The sequence below is a fragment of the Falco naumanni genome, chromosome 13 (genome assembly GCF_017639655.2).
Source record: "Falco naumanni isolate bFalNau1 chromosome 13, bFalNau1.pat, whole genome shotgun sequence".
Taxonomy (NCBI): Eukaryota; Metazoa; Chordata; class Aves; order Falconiformes; family Falconidae; genus Falco; species Falco naumanni.
The window spans coordinates 21,532,185-21,552,528 of NC_054066.1; the positions used below are offsets into that span (position 1 = coordinate 21,532,185).

General features: G+C 42.9%; 1 protein-coding gene across 6 annotated transcripts in view; it reads left to right on the top strand.

The window, feature by feature from the left end:
* The window catches only part of GNB4 (G protein subunit beta 4), a 78,073-nt gene that overhangs the window by 44,389 nt on the left and 13,340 nt on the right, over nt 1–20,344 (top strand). For 2 of the 6 annotated variants that reach the window (XM_040613186.1, XM_040613190.1), the window contains one exon: nt 18,021–18,117. In XM_040613186.1, the coding sequence (XP_040469120.1) occupies nt 18,061–18,117 (57 nt within the window). In that variant the 5' untranslated portion in view covers nt 18,021–18,060. Of the gene's footprint in view, nt 1–554; nt 649–1,364; nt 1,474–12,353; nt 12,472–18,015; nt 18,118–20,344 lie in introns of those variants that run through there. The other 4 variants (XM_040613185.1, XM_040613187.1, XM_040613188.1 and 1 more) reach the window with 4 other exon arrangements.

The window sequence follows — 20,344 nt, forward strand, 5'->3', positions numbered from 1 at the left end:
CCTCCCCAGCCCCCCAGCAGAGCCGTCGTGGCCATCGATTCCCGGGGGCCGGTGCTCGGGGGTTACAGGCTCCATGGAAAACGTGCGCTCCCCTTAGCTACAGGTGAAGGAGCTGCGCTACCGGCCCGGTGGGCGCCTGAGCGCCTCACCACGGGCGCCTTGCGCTCCGCTAGCCCGGCCTCTGCCCTGCGCCCCGCACCGCCCCGCAGTCCCGCCGGGCGCGCTGCCAGGGGGCGGCGGGCACCGCCGGCCCGCAGGGAACTGGTCGGGCTGCCGCTGCTACCGGGCCCTGCGGCACCCGGCGATGCGGCTGCTCGGCGGGGACGGCTTCTTCCCCCGGTGCCCGCTGCCGCCTGGGGCCCTCACAGGAGGCTTCGGCGGGCGCTGCGGCTCTCCCGCACCCAGCGCGCGGCCGGGGGAGCCCGGCCTCGCCCCGCTGCTCCGGGCAGGCCTCGGCGCCGGCGCCTCCGGGGCGCTGTCTCTTTAAGTGCTCTGACGTCAGCGCTGCGCAGCCATGGCAACGGCCCGTCACGTTGGCTGGGTCCATGCGGGAGGGGGAGGAGCTCCTCCCGCCGCGACCGAGCGCCATGGAGGCGGCGGCTCGGTGACACCCGCACAGACCGTTACCCGGCGGCCGCCAGCCGGCAGGTATTTCCCGCCCGGGCCACGGCGGGGCGGAGGATGTGCGCATAGCTGGACCCCCGCCGGCGGAGGGGGAAGGGGGCGAGGCCTGGCCGACGGGCGGCAGCGCCCGTCCCCCGGGGCTCGGCGGGGCCGCCTGAGGGCGGCGGCCGGTCCCGCGGGGCGGCCGGCGGCGCCCCTTCCCTGCCCCGGCATGGGAGAGCCTGTGCCGGGCGGGGCGCGGCGGCACGGCCGGGCTGCGGCGGGCCGCGGGCCTCACTTCCTGGTCCGGCGGCAGCGCCGGCCGCCCCCGCGCCGCGCCCGGCCGCACGCGGGGCGGAGGGGAGGGGGCTGCGGGCGGGCGGCGGCCGCTCGGGGCCAGGCGGAAGATTCCAGCGCGCTTCCCGCTTGGAGCGGCGCTGCTCGGGCCGTGTAGCCTGGGGGCGGGCTCGGCCCCACCACCCCTCGGCGCGGGCCCGGCGCCGGGCGGCCGTGGAGCTCCCCTTGTACGTGGGGGTGGCGGGCCCGTGCCGGTGGGGAGCCCCGGCATGTCCCGTCCGCCGCCCCCCCCTCGCGTCCGCTGCTGCTCGCCGCCGCGCCCCCGCAGAGCCCGGCAGGGCCGCCCGGGAGCGCCGCGCCCGCCGGCCCCCGCCCCGCCCCTCGCGGGCGGCCCCATCCCGCGGCCGGGGGGGAGCATGGGCGGCACCACCACGCCGCAGCGCCGAGGGGAGGGGGCGGTGCTCGGCGGGGAGAGCCCAGCCGCAGCGGGGGTGAACGCTGAGGCGGCCGCGGGCGTCGCCGCTAGCAGCGGCCCTAGCCCGGCCGGTAGCGCCGCTGCGGTGCCCCCAGCAGGTAAAGCCCCGCCGCCGGGGCTGCGCTTCCCGCCGGCTGCGGGCGGAGGGAGCCCGTCGGGGCGCCGCCCTGAGGCGGCGGGCGGGTGAGGGGCGCGGTCCCGCCTTGGGGTCGCTGGGCGCCGGAGTCCGCTGTGAGCGGCCGGGCCCGGTGGAGGTGGGCGGCTCTGTTCCGCCTCGTCCCATGCCCCGCGCCGCGCCCGGCCACCGCGGCGAAGAGTGCTGCCGGGCAGGGCTAGGCCCCCGCGGCGCCGGGGCCCCGGGAGGGCTCCCCGGAGGTGGTGCCGGGGAGCGGAAGGGCGGGAGAGGCGCTTCCCCAGGCAGGGGGGCGAGGAGCGGGAGCCGGCGGCGCTGAGCCCGCCGTGCCGCCAGCCTCGCTGCTGCGGGAGCGGCTGTGGGTGCGGGTCGCGGCGAGGTCGCCCTGGGGCCGCCGTGCCCTTCTCCCCCGGCGGGGACCTCCCCGGTGCGGCGGGCAGCGGGGCCGGAGCCGGCGGGGCCAGCAACTGGCTCGGCAGCGCGGGGGACGCGGAGCCACCCCGGCGGGCAGCTAGCCCAGTGGTTCGCATGGGAGAGGCCCTACGGCGGGCAGCAACAGGCAGGTTCCAGGTTCCTGGAGTTTGTGGGGAAGCTCTTCTCCCTTTTATTTTTGTACCTGCCTAGAACTTGTTCGGGTTCCCATAAATTTGTCTGGTGGTAAGGGGCTGTGGCTGGGGCGTCTTGCGTGCTTGTTGTGACAAGGGTGAATCTCAAGGTACTCCCGTCTTTAGGAAAAGTGCAAAGTCATTAGATGCTGTTTGTTTTGTAGTTCGTAGGTATTGCTGGTTTTTAGATCCAGATCTTTTTTTCCCCTGCAAAATATGTTTTATTTTATTTGCCCTTATTGCTGAGGTTATCAGCTTTAATTTTTTGTTTAGTCTCTGTTGGAAATTGTGAAAAGCATCTAAATTGCTTATGTCTGGCAGACAAGTCCTGTTTATGCTCTAAGGTTATCTGAGCTAAAGCACACTAAGCCTCCGATCAGTTACCTCCTGTTAAGTTGTACTGTTTGGGAATAGACAGGTTGTCTTTTATTAGACTGATTATTGTAGCTTGGAAAATACATGATTTTCCAGGCTGTTTTTCAGTTATGAACTAGGAGCATGGTAAGTCTCAAAGGTTGAGGAAAAAAATGGCTTAGAGTTTAATTTGATTAGATATAATCAGTTTCTGAAACAACAAAATAGTAGTTGCTTTCTGCTAGGTAGAGAGGATTAGGAAAGGAAGGGAAAAGAATGACAGAATGGTCTGGAGGGAGGATACAGGTAACCAACCTCTAAAACCCACCAGAAAAGCATTGGGAGAGATTAAAGCTGTAATTTTCTGAGTCTGGTGGGGTTTATGTATTCAGTGGAGTTCTGTGTTCTAGTTTGGTTTCTGCTTTGAAAAATGTTCTGTCTGTTCTGTACTGAGAATCGGAACTGAGAGATCAGAGCAACTGCTGGGTGAGAAGGGCTTCCCTGGTGATAGCTGGGTGCTTTTCCTCTTTCGTAGTTGTCAGCACAGGCTCATTCTGGTTTGTAGGGGTTGCTGTGCTTCACCTGCGGAGTTAACCGCAAGAGCATTTGATGCGCTTTCCAGAGCGTCATACACTCCCCTAAGTATAAATAGAGGATCCAGAGATTTTTGGTCGTTCTTGTGCAGAGTAGTGGGAATTTCAGGGGATATGACTGCAAAGTCATTTGAGTGTGCAGCGGAAAACCGAAAGCTGCTCTCCAACTTCTACTAGAAATACTGGAAGTGATGTAAAAGGTGGTCACTAATCTGACAATTAAGTGACAGATACAGTAGGTTAATTACTAGTTGAAGTTGGGGAAAGTCTGAAGTAATTGTTGACAGGAATAATAACTAATATCAACAAATTAAAATGGAACAAACTACATGACAAACCCTGTCAATCCTGAAGTCTTTTAATGGGGTGGAAATAGTCAGTGGGTTTTTGCGATGTTTGTTTGTGATTCTTAAGCATGATAGCTGTGGTGAAGTTAAATTGTGCTTCCAAAGAACAGACTGATTTTATCTTGGAAGAAGGGGGCTAGGAAAAAGAGGGAGATCATAAATAGATGGCTATGTCTCACTGTGTGTTTAATATGGCAAAATATAGGCAATATTGAATTATGTATTATTTCTTTAAAATTAGCAGTTTTTACAGTGGGTAGTGTAGGTGAGTTATACAGGTTTAATATGTTGCAAACCAAGGCTATAATAATAATTACAAATAATAATATCTTTCATCTGTTAATCATGAAACATTTGAGTTTCAGGTTACAGGGGTGTCTTTTCCTGTATTCTGTATTGTTGAAGTGGCACAGCAAATCGCTGGTGCTCTTTTGTTTAGCCCTTTCCCGAGTGCTTGAAAAGTTGGTCTTGATAGACTGCTCAGCTCGTTTAAGTCTGAAATAGAACATTGTTGGCTGTGAATATAATCTGTTACATTTATGTTGAATAATGAAAGTTTCAACTATATCTTCATGTTGCTTAGTTGAGTCCTAATACACCTAGTCTTTAATTTGTCCAAGTATTTTAATTTTCCGAACAGTTTCTAAACAAAAACCTGGGACTTGAAAATCTTGCAAAGATATTTTTGAATGCAGTTCTCTCCTAGACCATTATGCAGCTTTTAAAAATGCCACAAAATTTGTGAATGTAAGATTTTGAAGGTGAAATAAGAATAATAAAAAAAACCCCACAATATGCAGTGCATTGTAAATCTTCCTCAGTTACTGTCTTCTCTGCCAGAGTCATAAATAAAGACTGTTGTGTCACTGAAGACGACAGGGTCATATGATCTATTTTTTTTTATCTTAGGAATCACTTTAAAAAGTCTCACCGAACTAGTAAGAAATTAAAAATCTCTTGAGTTGATGTGCAGTGCTTGCTCATGGAATGTAAATACTTAGGGACAGTGATAATGCAGTGATTGTGTTTTGTGCTTAATACTGTCTGGGAATATCAATGCTCAGATTAATGCAGTTCCCAAGTGCCTGGAACTTGCTGTTTAGAAAGTATGCATAGTATTGCTAATCAAGAAAATATTTTTTAAGTTCCACCAAAATTTTTCTCTTTTCTGGTTGGATGCAGAACTGTCACTTATTTCATCTTCTGAAGTGTGTAATTAAATTTAGTTGTTTATTATTTTGTTCTTGTACGAAACCTCTGTGTTTTGCAACCTGGTGTTTTGTAATAGAATTTATGTGAAAGATGCTAAACAGGACTAAAGCAAATGATCACGAAAAACATGAACGTGTGCTGTTCTCTTGAGGTTGTGGTTTGATATCTGATGCTAGGGCAGAGACCTTCATAAAGCTTTCTAGATGACATGAGACAGTGCTATATAAAGGTACAGCTTTAATTTAAAAAAATCTGTACTGTTTAGGATTGTGTTAATGTATTCAGCAGAGAGTGAACAATGAAACAGTCCATCTTTGCAGAGAGCCTGAAACAAAAGAGCAAGAAATGAACTTCTTAATGTTTTGAATGGATGTCAGCTTGGATGCCGTCAGTGATGCTCGATGTTCTGATTATTATGAATTGCTATAGTTCCTGTGAGGAAATGCCATAATGAGAATTGAGCTGAAGGTTTATAAAAAACAGTATTAAAACAAATATAGATGGATATTGACTAGCAAATAGTTACACTATTCAGTGAAGACAGTTTCATTTCCGTTAAGATGTCTCAGCTTCCAAAAGTATGTGAAATGCTGACATACAGTAAAACAAATTCTGATTCAGTTACTATAACTCTTGCAGTCTCTTCCCTTCTGAAAGGACTTCTGAAAGCTGGAAAGAAGGGGAGAGATAGAAGTGCCTGACTGTAATGTAGAGCAAAAGGCATTTTCAAGTTCCACCTATTACATAAAATTGGCTGTTTAGAGGCAAAATAGGTTTGCCAATTTGCAGAAGCTGTAGTTTTCCCCTCCTTCTTATGTTACAGACAAATATTAATCATATGGATTCTCAGCATAAGCCAAGTGGTTGAGTCATTGTGAATCCCACTGTTTTGAAACATTAAAAGAGCTGAGTAATGTTAAGATTAAAATTACAAGATTTTAATTTTCAAATGGGGGGGGGAGGGGTACAAAATAAAATGATTAAATCAATCCCAGGATTTAGTGTGTTTCTTAAATGAGATTGAAGATCCTGGAGCTGCTCTCAATGATGACTGGCTTGGCAGCTTTGACAAGAACAAATTTACTTGCAGTTGGCGGTAGGAAACTGTGGGACTGTTTGGTTTGTTTTCATAATGCAGTTACTAGTTCCAAGTGGTCAGCATCTAGTCTAGCAAAGATCACCCAGGCAGTTTCAAGATAACTTGATGGTTTGATTCTTGTTGGGTTAATGTTTGTATTTTTTTTTTTTTTGCTGCCTTATATATATATATATTTATTTATTTATTTTACTGTAGTAATTATAATGTAAGTTGCACTTGTAATTTTCTATCTATATATTAAAATGCAATTTATGTGATATTTGTACACATTTAGAGTCTTGCATTAAAATTCAAGATGCTTATTCACGATCCATTGTTTAAACGTGGTATTTAAAATTGATCTGATTAAAAGAAATATTTGATCAGAGTATTTTTTTGGTGACCCTTTCTGTCATGACTGATTGCTTTAAGAGCTTGTTCGTGTAGAAGAATTTTATCCCTAGTTTGGAAAAGGAAGATGTTTTCTTTCCTTCAGATTCTTGATTTAAATGGAGCTTAGTTGTTGTTGAGCTGAAATAATTATTCACATTGCATATATAGATGCTATGCTAGTCAAAATCTGATTTAACATGCTGTAAATTTAGAGCCTCAGTGTGTATCTATTGACTTTGATCAGTTTCGGTGATTTGACTTAATTTTGACAGTGCAATGTAATACTGAAAAATTAATCAGTCTGGTATGTTAGGTTTTGGGTAGACTTCTTCTTTAAAACCTTTCCCCCCACTGAAATTATAAATTAGGCTTAAACAAATGTGTTTATCTTGTGTTGAGATGTGAGAATGCAAACTGGAGTCCTTTCCTGCACATGTGCACGTTAGTGATGGGAAGGAAAGGAAGGAGAAGAACTGATGAAGTTTTGTAGCATTTTCAACATAGGTACAATAGGAAGAGTTCAAAAAATGGCACAGCAAAGTTTCCAAGAAGACATGAAGTCCAGATGCCCCAGAATTCAAGAAACTAATAATGGTGTTGGTACCATTTTCTTTCCAGTGGATCAGTAGGAAGGACAGAGCAGGGATGTTGGGTGTCCCTGACAATCTTAGGGGAGAAAAGCAGTGTTCCACAGGGAGATGTTGCAGTGTTTTATAGGATATTAAATGCCTCTTTTTAATCTTACTGACAGCTGCAGGGCAAGAAACTTCTCCATTGTGGTTGCTCTTTCTAGTAGTTTGGATACAAGGTGTCTAAATAAAAAAAAATCCTGTGTATGGAGAATGAGGTGGCCAAGAAGTAAAACTACTGTTTTGGGGGCTACAGACACAACCTTAATCTTTAAGATACACAACAGAAAGGGGGAAACACCTCTTTTATCTTAAAGCAACCCAAACAAGGGAGCTGGATTTATTTTTTTTTTTTGTATGGCAGGATAAAAGTGTAGTACAAGTCCAAAGTAAAAGTGCTATAAATGTGATTTGTAACAATGTTAGCACAGTGTTTCTGTTCCCCAGCCGTTAGGAAAAAGCAGCTACTTGGGAAGGTCAGGTGGCTGGACACAGTAAATCATTAAGGAGTTTTATTTTTTTCCTCTCACCTGTTATAGTTTATGACAAATGCAAATAGGTGGGCATCAAAAGCCAAACATGCACTTTTGAAAGGGATGAAATGAAGAAAATTAACTTTTCCTTGTGTTACCTCGGAAGCTTGAGCAATTTTCTGTTCTCAGTCTGTACAGAAACCTTTTGGCCCTGAATCGTAGACCTTCCTGGTAACTTTGACAAGATGACAGCTGAAAGACCAACATCCTGAGCAAACAGTTAAATTGCCTGACAGTTTCATTCGTATGGCTAATGTTTGCCTTTTCATTGAGTCAGATACCGTTTTGCTTTGCACTTAGCTTCTGGAAGCAGGAGGTTTTAGAATATTTAACGATTTTTACTAATCCTTCAGTCGCAATTGCTAAGAAGAACTCCAAAATGGTAGTTTGTACATCCCAAATGTTAAAGCTAAGACTCATGAGAGCAATGTCTGCTCTTCATGAGAGCAATGTCTGCTCTTTGGTGAAGGCTAGAAGCAGAAATGACATACTTAGCTAGGCTGCTGTTGACCCAGCTTACTTTGAGAGATGTAGGAAGTACTTGCAAGAACTGAAGTTTCTGTGGATTGGAAAGATAACCTTCAGCAAAGCTGGTTGTGGAGCCATGGGCTCTCTTGTGGCCACGGTGTCTGGCAAATAAATTCTTGCCTTTAGGCTTTGTCTCCACAGGGGAATTCTGCTATTAATAAATAATTTAAAAAAAAGACACTTCAGGGAAGTCTGCTGCTAGTGGGCATATTGTACTTCTTTCCTTCAGCATTTTGTTTCTCTTTCATCCTCTTCTGTTGGAAACTTAATCTAGGGTCATTTTTATAATTTCTGACTTTTGGCCACTATACTCTGTATATGTGACCTGCATATCTTTTTGGCATGGGTGGGGCTGGGCTATGAACTCTACAAATATATTTGGTTTTTAATGCATTGTAAAGGCGTGAAAAATAATGAATCACAAATCTAATTTACAGCTTCCTTTTAAATAAAGCCAGCTTTATCTAGATAGGGTTTTTTATAAGAAATGTTTTTATCTTGCCTAAAAGTATTTTGCTAGATATAATCAGTATGTTAAAAATGCTCCTACTATAAAGACAGTCTTTATGTTGAGAACTCTGTGAGTGTGAAGATAGAAGCACAGTGATACATAGTGCTTTAACGTAACATCTTCCTTAAATACTCAGTGTGGTTTCTTTTTTGCTAAGTGACTGTTTGAAAACAGGCAATACTGCAGGAGAAACATCACAAGCAATTCAAAAGAGTAGGGATCAGATATATCAGTCTTACCACAAGTGGTACCTGAAGATGTTACACAGCCTATGTAGTCTTAATCCCATACTTGCATTAGTAGGGGTGAAAAACAGTACTTAAGAGTTTTCGCTTTTCAGTATGGAATTTCTAATCATTCAGTGGCTCTCTGTAAAGTGAGGGTTTTGATATTTTGTTTTTATTTTTAAAAGCCTGTGATAATATACATCTCAAAAAATATTAGAAAAAGTTAGATGGACACTAGTCTGGAAGAGGACTTAATTTTTGTATCTCAGAATGACAAATAATTGACCAGAAATATCTTGTGAACCAAAAGCAAAATTAAAATCAGACCTGAGGGCAATAGTTTTATCTGATCTTTGGATGATCAGTATAAAAAAGCAAATATTTATATTCCCTTGTTTTCTTATGAAAGAGTACAGCTGTGTGCTAAATGTTACAGCTGCATAATTATGTGAACTGCATAATGCCTCCCTGTAACTTTGGTACCAAGGGAGTATGTGTGTGGTGCTGAATGGTGAGGAGGAGGGAAGGGTGCTGAAGAGTATGTATAGATCAAAAGCATTTTTTTTTCCCCTCAAGCTGGTGATACATTTGAAAAGATGCAATGTATATGTGTAACTGGTACTGCTGGGCTTTCTGCTCCTGAAGTGCGTAAGAATGCTCCACTTTCAAAAACTGTCAGCCAGAAATTATTTCAGCCAAGTGAATAGTCATCTTAGTTGAACTGAGGCACTTTTCCTGTAGACAGTATTAGTTTCTTTTAATGCCTGTCTCCTCCGCTGACTTTAAATATACAGCAAATGTTATGTTTAGTGTCTTTTATGAATACTGTGCAGTCTGCATGCTCGCAGAAACAAGAAGCTGCTTAAGTAATCTTTTGTGCCTGTAGGTGCCAGACCAGATTTTATATGTATAATGCTGCTTGACCCTACCGGGTGTGTGGGTGCTATGCTACATCAGTAAATAGCAACGTACTAGCCCCTTAAAGAAAAAAATCCAAAATCAAACTATTAAAAGATGGATTTAAATCTAAGTGGTCTTTCAAGATTACTTTGAATTGTCACTCTAAAGTATGCTCGTAATAGCAAAACTTGTTAGAATAGCTTCTGGGTATAGCTGGGTATTTGAAGGGGCAAAGAAAGTAGTGCATCAGCTCACCCAGTGTGTGCGTGCGTGCGTGTGTTCGTCCACCTGTCTGTCCCCAAGGAAGAAATCGAACTGGAACCATCTCTCTCTGTCTCTTTACTTAGGGTTATATCTTTTTGCTTCATGAAGATCTTTCTTGCCGCCTCTTTTACATTTTGAATTGCAAAACCAGTAATAATTTGTTCAGTGATGGAGTGTCCTGTGGTCAATGAACCAAGTTTTCACTGGAGAATCCTTATTATAGTCACTAAAGACAACATAATTTGAATTTCACATCAAGTTCTGTTTTCAGGGAGTGTGATAAAAATAAATCTGTGCTTATGTACCAAAACACTTTGACCTGAAAATGAACATAACGAATATAGGATGCCAGAATGTTATTTTTGGGAAAAATCACTCTTTTGGACTGTGAAATATTCATGACTTTAAAAAATTCCTTCCTTCCTGTGCTTTTTTCAGCCTTGTGCTTAACACTGAATTTCTTGGTTTTTTTCTGGAATTGAGTGTGTGTGGGCAAAGAAGAGTAGGGGCTTTCTGCATGTGTTTTATGAAGATGCTTTGGCTTAGACTTTAAGTTGGGTTTTAGAAATAAACTCTCGTATCTCTGAGCTTAAGATGCTGGTGTAGTGAACTGTCAACTTACAGTGTAAAGAAGAGGTGAAGTCTAAAGTAATACTTTTACTAGTAAGCTTAGTAAGCATTATTTCATTCTAATATCTAAACTGTGATTTCCTTTGTCTATTTTGTGACTGCTGTTAAAAAGGTCAGTATTTGCTGGTCTGTTTGTCTTCTGTGGAAATCATAATCAAAGCAGTCATCAAACGCAGAGACGTGTTGTGATCTGTTCAGAGCGATTGCCGGGCGGGTGTGCTCGCATGCCCGCAAGCTGTGCATGCGCGGTGTCGGCAGCACTGGTGGATCGGCACCGACTTCTCACCCAGCGGCGCTGCTGCAAGACGCGCTCCGTCTGCCGCTTCCTCTGCTCTCCTCTGTTAGTGAAAAACACTAAAAGTTGATACCATGCTGAAGTCTGAAAGCGAACATGTATTTATATTTGTCTGACTCAAATTACCTGTGTTAATAACTCCCAAGTGGTTATTGCGGTAAAGACAAACATTTTTATGTGTTGGGCCTTATTTCAAAGTTCTGTTAACATCACAAGCTAAGTAGCTGTTTGTGTATAAAATGGCATGTATTTCTATATGATGTCTAGGGGTGCAAGGTGTTTTGGCAGAGGAAGGAAGGAGCAATATTGTTGGCTTGAAACTGCTTCTGCCACAGGGTGGGTGGGGTGGTATCGTGATGTAACTGCACGGGGCACGTTGGCACACGAAGAGGCAAGGCTGCTTTCATATCCCACCGATCTGCTGTTTGCTTGTGGGTCACTTTTCTGACCTTTCCTTTCCAGCCCTACATGCAATTTGGAGCACATGCATTCTTCGGTTCCTTAAAATTGGGATGGCATCTGGTATAGAAATGGGTGTTTCAAGTAAGTTCTGCTAATGCCCTTCCTCTCGAGAGGCGTTGGTTGATTATTTCCTGTTTTTGTACCAAAGCTATAATGGAGACATATCACTTTAAAACATTTCCAAAATGTGCAGAAGTGCAACAATAGCGCTGACCTCAGCCAGCGAGGTCACACCCAGGCTGCTTCCTGTTTTCTTCTTGGGGACACCGGCCCCAATGTGGGAGAGCTCTCTGTACCTGCACCGGGGGGTCGCAAATCACAGCGATGAGCAGTTCTGCCTTAGAAAATGAAAATGTAAAAATCTTAAGGAAGAGGTGCCGTTAGGATTACCGAGCTTGTTTTCTGATTTTAAAAATTAACTGTTACTCTCTTGCTTTACTGTAATGCCTTAAGATGTTCTGCAACTAACACCCCCCTCAAAAATATACATTAAAGATACAGAAGGGAAGGAGATGCACTGAAGAGGTTTGAGAGGTTAGAGAGAAAGAGCAAGGTACACAATGGCACAATTACAGCCCTTATATACTGTTATTTCAACTTACGCCTCTCTCTGCTTGGATTTAAGTATTAGTTGAACAATATAAAAAGCTCCTTGCTTTGTTGTCTTTGTTTACTGATGCTACAAATCAGAACAAAGAATTCTTGGGAGAATGACTAGCTGGTAAGGTCTCTTTGAGAAGCAGAGGAGAAACAACATAGGGCCAAGGTACAGTAAAAAAAGGCATTAAATGTTTTAGCTTTCCTCAGCAGAGAGCTGAGTGTGTGTGATGTCCTCAAACAGCTCTACCGTAGTAAATACATTACATAAAATTCCAGCTATAATACTTTTTGTATATGAAGGTATGTAACTACAGTATAGCATTAATTGTTTTAAATGGCTGTTGTGCAGGCAGAGATTTTGCTTTATGTAAGGCTTCGTCCACTGTGTCAAAGTGATTTTGAACTGTTCTTGAATATGTTGATTCCATTCACTTCAGGCTGTTAGAAACAAAACCTCTCTGGTTTTCTTCTCTATTCATGGCTTTGGGGAGATATAAATGAGAGGACAAAGCTGCCGAAGTCTTGATTAGTGTCACTAAATGAGGAAACATTTTATCAAAATCTTTTTTGGCACATCCTCAGTATATAAAGTGTTAGTCTGTGTATGCTGCTGGAGCTCAGCTTCAGGGCCAGAACCCCATTGTCCAGTGCTGTTGAGGCAGCAGAGCCTGCGTATGCTCTCAGCAGTTGCAGAAGAGAAGTGGGTGACTTTGCACGAGTGCCTTTAGCCTGTAAAGGTTTTGTGGACTGTGGACTGAAGCCTGAATGTGTGTGAGTTACCAGTACAGCTCCCTTGAAACAGGTCTGGAGTATATTTTGGTGTCTTTTTCCTATAATTAGTGAAGAACTGCATTTAGCATTCCTTATGTTTAGCCACCTGTGTGATCACTAGTAGGGATGATCACACGAAAGTTATGTGAAACCTCCTCTCACTTTCTGTTGCTGTGTGTTGATCACTTGTGAGATCTTACTGCATTAGTTGAAAAACTGTGTTGATAAGTATAGGTAAACACTTATTTCAGTTCTGAGGAACTGATTTTTTGATACAAAGTGAAATTCCTGCTTAAATAATTCTTTATTCAGTAGATCTTAAGAATCCAGTCAGACAGACTGTTCTTTCTGCAGTCCCTTTAATCTTTGTATTTGGCACAAAAATAGCAATGCTTTGTTGTGGGGAGGGACATATTTACATTTGGGTAATACTCTAGTTTCTTTTTTTTTTTTTTTTTTTTCCCTTCCTGTCTATATTTTACATGGGAATAAGCTAAACTTGCCAGTGCCCTTTTTTGTTGGTGTGTTGTTTTTTTTTTTTTTGTTTAAAGAAACCAAATTACTTAGCATCTTAAGTTTGTAAACTGTAATCTTCTCTGAGACAGAAATAGCTCTGCTTTGCAGAACTAAAGGTTCCTATCGCTACATGCCTGACTATTCTGCTTTGAGTAATCTGCAAATATCAGCCTATTTCCTGGCTTTCCAGAGCTGCATCGGCGCTCGGCCCCTGCAGCAGCCTTCTGCTCAGTGCCGTGGGGTCAGCAGGTCCCTGCCTGATGAACTCCCTGCGTCCCAGCTTGTGTAGGCGCTGTGTCCTGCCCTGCCACTGGCTGGGGTGTCACAGAGGTCCTGGGCTTGGTGAATCTTCTTACAGTGTGTCCTCGAGTGTGTTTGGAGTGAATTTTTGCAGGGAAGAGGGTGTTTTTTCAGCCACAATGTTTGAGTGCACAGGTTGCAGGGAAAGTACTTTGGAGACAAGAACCTGTGGTAATTTGTCACTGCCTGCCCATATAATGAAGAATTAAACCCTTAGCAAGTGATACTGCTACTGAATCAGGATTAGTGTAAGGGGTAATTTATCTGTGGAGCACTCAAGTCTGCCAGTGGCTTTCTTGACACTAGATATGCTGTGGAATCTGACTTAGTTAATTATTTTGCCTCAGGAGGCACTTTATTTTGGTATCAGTAAATTCACTTGTACAAGTCCACTGAGGAAAAATTGCACTGAGGTACAGTTCAGCCTGCAAATTACATCGCTTTTATGAGGGCAAAGATGCACCACTTGGCTACACAATAGTTATTGCTCACAATGAGTGCCTGTATTGTTGCTTCTGATGGGAAGCATCTCGTGTCCTTGACCCTGTTTCCTAATTGCTTGGGTGTCCTGCGGTGGTACGCCCCCGGGCTACCAATGGTATTAAAAAGTTCTTCTCCTTCCTGTTGCTCATCCCCTCAAGGCCCCTTTGCTGTAGCAGATGATATTAATCTAAGTACATCATGCACATCATGAATTGCCTTTGAAGATGCATCTGGCATCTTCATCAGGGTTTCTACCTGTGAATGCTGAAAAGCAGATACCACTGGTATTCTGCATCTAAGGTAACTCAGAATATTTATTCTCTGACTAAATGTTTATTAAAAATATTAATAAGGCAGGGAGGTAGACATTATGTTAACCCCAGTCTCCTGAGATGGCAGGAGGAATCCCGACTCTGCCCATAGAAGTGCAAGAGCTGATGGCTTTACTGTGTGCATGGCTGACTAGAATACAGCTGGACTCCTGGGGAACTTCATGTTTAGAATAAAGAATTTTCCAGGCTGTGGAGCAGTGCTCCTTCCTGGCTGTAGTATTCTGATCTTCCTGGAGGGGAGAATGAGCGGGCCTGTGTCTGTTGTAACGTGGTACAGGTTGGAGTTGAATCCACTGAGATTCTCAGTAATTTGCTGTATGAGGGGGGAAATTGCAATGCAGAGAGCAAGCACCTCTGTTCCTTGCAATCCCTGTCAGCCCTGCAAAAGTAGTCCCAGCATTTAATCTGATAAAACCCAAGTTTCTTATCTGATGACTGGTAGCATTGGGAAGTAGTACACTTTGAGGGTGTAGTGACGACCTGCTTTTCCACACTGGGGACTGGTTTGTAGGACGCAGCCTCTGCTTTGGCATTGTTGCCAGCCATCTCAGTTCTGTGTTCTTGCTGTGCTTCACTGGTCAACTCACTGATACATTTAAAAACACCACCACAGCAAGTGAATCTAGCCTGGATAATGGTCTGTACCTGTAACTACATCTTTACTGTGGCTTCCTCCGTTTTCCTCTCTTTAACCGTGTCAGTGTAGCATGAGAAGCATTAAAACAGAGGTGCATCTGCATGTGCAAGTTCCAAGCACATGCTTATCTCCATTGTTGTCATGAGTTTGTCATCAGTAAAGTGTTCACACAGTAGTTTGACAGGAGTTCAGAGATGCTGCGTGAAGAGTTAGCATGAATCTGGAAAGGCATCCATGAGAGCTTCCTCCTTACCCACTCAATTTCTGTAATTTCCTGTGGGCACCTCAAAATAGCCCTTAAAAATTTTTGAACATCTCAAGTGGAAGCATTTTGCTCACAGTTCTGCTAAATACTTTATGGCGGATGATCATTCAAACGCACGAGTAGTTGTATTGGGAGCTGCAGCCAGCCAGTACAACAGAGCGTGTTGGATACACTTCAATTTTATAGTTAAAGTGTGCACTTAGTTTGTTTACTGTAGTATCCCAGTGTTTATATGTAGCTTAAGAATTTCTCAAGAGTTTGCTGTTCAGCAGCTGTGTACTGGAAAAGAACTTTAATGCTTAAAGCTAGAATAACGCAGTTCTAAACTGAATCTAGATTTTGTGAAAATGTGTGCTGGCTTGGAGGCCATCATATTCATTGAGGTATAGCTTGACTTTGAACCACCGATACGTTTCTGCTAAGCAGTAATGCTAACGACCTCACAAATTTGGAACATACTGATGTTGCTAGGACTTCTCAACTACAAAAAAAAGTAAATTACTACTTTTAAAAAAGTATGAAAGAACATTGTCCTTTAATTCATTTAGGAATTGATTTTTAAGCTGCAGGCGGGTGGGTGAGAAGGCTTCTGAAGCTGCATTTTGTCCATGTAGGAACTTGCACAGGTGTAACATGATTTAAAGCTGTTCAGCTGCTGGTACAGTGTGATACAGAAATGGCATTGGTGATGAACAGTACTGATACGAATGACATTAAAGTCATTAACACAGACTTTATGGTTGAGATGCAGGGTAGCCATTGCTGGTCTTTGAGTGCCAGTGCAATGCCACAGCTAATTTTCTAATATGCTCACAGTTTTACCTATCAATAAAAAAATGCCCTAACTTCAGCTACTTGTGACCAGCTGTACGGGCTTCCAGTTGAATAGTAATGTCACATTCTTTATGATCAATTATTTTGTGTGTTGAAGTTGGTGTTTACAGAGTAGTGTGTGGCACATCACAGGACAGAAGCTGACTTCCCTTCTCAGAAAATTAGAGATACATCAACTTCTCTGTTAGGAATCTTTATCTTCTGTTAAAAATAGCACACAAGACTACTGACAGATTGGCAGGCATCACGGCTGGCTTGATTTAGACCTTTGAGTGTGTTGTTTTGGCTGTGTTACCTTTGTGTAGGTTCTAGAACAAAAAAAGGAAAAAACATGCTGAGAAGGATAATTTGATAACGTTGGAACCAAAAATGAGCTATATTTCGTAGAGGTATGGTATTCCAATTAAATGTATTAAGATTGTAATTAAACTTGATAGGCTCTAAAGGCATGTGATTAGTGTGAATGCTAAAGTGATATTTTTAATGCTCAATTTTAATGCTTTTTTTTTTTTTTAAATCAGGCATTAGTGTTGATGACTTCTATTTTATGTCTGCTGTGCATTAAGCAATGGTCTGGGCTTCTGAAATAGGAAGATGAGAGTAAATCAAGTGGTCTCCTAGAGTATTCACATATTATGATGTCTTTGTAGTTGAATAGAGTGTAGGTTGAAGGAAGGGAAAATTGTGAACTTCACACTTTGCTTATGTATAACTGAAAATAATAGTTATGCCTTCTGTGTCACCACTGTGCTCTTACTGATTAGGGTGTGTTTGGATTTGGAGATGATCCGGTTTGCATGTGTTGGAGTTCATTCTGAAATAGATTTTGCAGTGATACCTGTGGGAAGCATGGAGGTTCAGGTTGAAAGGAAGAGTAAATAGATAATTGAGTAGTGAGAAGTTTCGTAGCTCTTAAACACTTGTGTAAGCTGTTAGTCCAAGGATGGTTATCTTATTAATAAGTTACTTTGAACCAAAACTTTTTGGCTCTGCATCTATGAAGTATTGTGTTTTATAGATGGAAAAAAGCTTTCCAAAGTCTATCTTTTAGAACACATTACTGAACTACAAAGAACCAGTAGCTAGACCAAATAAAGGGGTTTCCCTGGAGGACTAGGTCTTCCTCCCTCAGTTTTCATTTTGTGAGTAGTAGTCTGACTTTTGTTTTTCTTCTATTAACTAGAAGTGTTTTGGGCTTCTTGGATCATGTAGTGGGACCACCACTACCCACCATTCTGGTGTGCTTTTTCTATCATGAAAAAAATACAAACAAGTGTCTGGCTTGTTTGTGAGCAAGCTACTAGCTTATTTTACTTTTGCTGCAGGGATATTGAAGTTTATGTCTATGTGAATAGACTTAAGAGGTCTCTGTAGGGGTGTTTGGCTGCACTGCTGTACTGAGGTTAAAGAGGAAAATTGATCCGAGGAAGCTGTTCAACACACTGAAAAAATCAGATGCAAAATCTGAATGAAAAAAAATTGCTAACCTGAAAGTGTGGTGTTGCATGCGGTCTGACTGTTTATTGATCTCTTTATTGAGGTTGCCTTGAATCCTCATTCAGATGAGAACCACCTTGGGCTGCCGTGTGCTGTACCAGCGTGAGGATACTTGTAGGGATGGTTTGGTCTTTACTGTCCCTTCTCACTCTGTGGGTGCTTTTGAAATGAAAACACCGTCTTGTCTTGCCCAAGGAAAATATGGAAAAAAAAATGTGGAAGGCCTGCTGTTTCAGCTGCAGTCTAGTATTCAAAATTGTCAATCTTTAATTAAAACAAAACCTGCCTTGGATGCCATGTGCGGAGGTGCTTGTATCATAGCGCTGCTGCGGTGGGAGGGGAATGCTGCGGGCGGCCGCTGCAGTCTTTGCTCTCTGTTGCCACCTTGGGGTGAAGACGGACCGAGGTTTCTGGCTGGGTGACAGGAGTGGTGCTACAAATGCATTCAGGAACAGTTTTTTAAAGTACAGTGGGTGGTTCTGTTAACAGTTGCTTCTGTATTCAAAAGAGGCTTCATCTAACTCGGCTTTTCATGGTAATTCAGGAACTGAAATAACTTAGGTCTTGCTAAATTTATTAGTGTACTAAAAGGACTATCTTTTGGAAGCCTTTCTGGAGGCAGACTAATTATGTATAGGTTCAAGGGGGGGTTGTTTTGTTTTTTAACAAAAGAAAAAGTGGTACTGAAACTTACTTTTTTTCTCTCTTATTGGCAGGTTTTCTTTACCAGTGGAGCGTGAGAAATAGAGACTGAAGATGAGTGAGCTGGAACAGTTACGGCAGGAGGCAGAGCAGCTGCGAAATCAAATCAGAGTAAGAATTGCTAATAGCTTATTTTTCATGATTTAGTTCCTCCTTTAAAGGAGTAAAGCGTAGAGATCACATCTATTACTTGCTGCACTTTAAATTGTGCAGAGCTTGAAATATTTTAGGAATATTTATTTAAAAATCAGAAAAGCAAGCCATTGGTATAATGAAATGCATTTCTTGAACAAAACATTTCCTATTGAAGTTTGCTGTGATGTTAGTAGGAGTGTATGTGTGTCAGCACATTTTTTAAATTTTGGATTTAAAAAAAAAAGGGGAGGGGGAGCAGCAAACTTCTAGAACCTAGGCAGGACAAACTGGGGTTAAGGGTATTAGAAAAGAAAGTTTCTGGGCTAAAAGAGACCGCTGTGCTGCCGCTCTTGATAAGCATGCAGGTCAAAGCATGGAGCGTGAGAGAAAAACCTTCCAGGGGTGGATGACATTTCTACAAGCCCTATTTCTTTGCTTCCTGTTGAATTATTTTTTATTTTTTTTTCCAAAAATGGGGATCCCCCATATGAGCTAATTTTTTTGTTGATTGAAATTACTCATCCAAGATAAGCCAAGTGTGAGCTGTCATGCCCAAAGCCAGTTTTCCAGGAACCTATTGCAACATGCGTGTATATTTCAGTGATGCAGTTTTCAGTAGAGAGAAAAGTACAAAGCATAATAATGATCTTCAAAGTCTTGTTTATTCTTCATCAAAATTTCCTTTTCCTAAACATGAAGCATTCATAAATCTGATTCGTCTGGGAGTGCCTTATTTGCAAACTTCCCTATCGGCTAAAACTACAGGCTTCTTTAGAATATGTTGCATGCACACTGACTTCTTTAGTGTGGCATCTGCTGGCAGCAGTTGTTTTGTGGTGTTCTGCTGCTTAGTGCAGTGGCTGTTAGGCTGCTGATCAGTATCAGCCATGCGGTAAACACACTTCGTGTGTTAGTAATTGTGTTGGGGGCAAATGTTGATTTCACGGCTGCTCATTCAGTGTCATCCAAGAAGAGCTCTCTGTCCTGTCATTGTCACTTAATACACTAATGAAACGCAAGGGGAGGATCGGTCAGTGTTGTGGCACTGAGTATCCCTTCTGGCAGCTCTGTAGAGGTATGCAAATAAATTTTAGTTTAAAATGCTTTTTCTTACATTTAAGCTTTATTATGGCATTGCACAAATAAAAGGTATACATCATTTTACAGTTCTTCCTCTGCCTGATGTGTAAATACTTCCTCTTTACATTACATTGGGGTGAGCCAGTTAGTCTTAATTCAGTCTTAGTAATGAATCCATCTGGTTTTATGCAAAATTGTGTTGTGTGAAGAAAGAGATACTAGGCAAATGAGAGAGCTAGGCTGTGTTGCGGGAATGTTTGCTTTTTTAATTTTGGAGCATAAAAATCTGATTGTATAAGGCACTTTGCAGAGGAACTCCATTTTGTGTCTTTAGGTCAATTTTACATTTCCCTTGTAACACCACCCAAACTTTTAACTAGAACTATACAGAGGTAGCTGAGTAACTGTGAGTAACCATGGCTATTGCTATTGGAGTCTTTTGGGTACAGGGTTGGATACCTTAAGCCTAATTTTAACTTCAGATTAATATGTAATAAAAAATACTTAATATTCAAGTTAAGTATTTTTCACTTATATACCCGATTACTTAATATTCAAGACACTTTCTGACCAAATAATTCAGTTTCATGTTTGTATAGGTGACTACTTATTTTTCTTAGAAAGAAAACGATGCAATTATTTAATAAGTAGGTGTTTTGTTTGAGATAGTAAGAGGGATAGATACAGATTGTAAGAGGGATAGATACAGAATCTAAAACAAAAAACCAAAAAAAGGGTATTTTTAAAAAAGTGTGTGGGATATCTAGTGGATTGATAATTTTCAGGAATTATTTTTCATGCAGTCCTAAAAAGAGGTGAGGTCACTAATAGACAGCATTTGATGTTATATGTATATAGCAAGCATTTTGCTTTCTTAGTTGTAAACAACTCTTGGATTTTGCCAGATATTTTCTCTTATCAATATATTAATGAAAAATCAGCTGTGTGGTTATAAGCCAGGTCCAGATAAGATTGTACTTAGCAGCTTCCTAAAGCAGAGTAAACTGTGATGCACAGCTGTCAGTTTCCCAATAGACTTTGTAGTCTGCAACATTTTATAAATGTTTAATGAATTTTAATTTTTTTTCAATATCCAGGTGATGTGAGAGTACCTTTGCCTCCC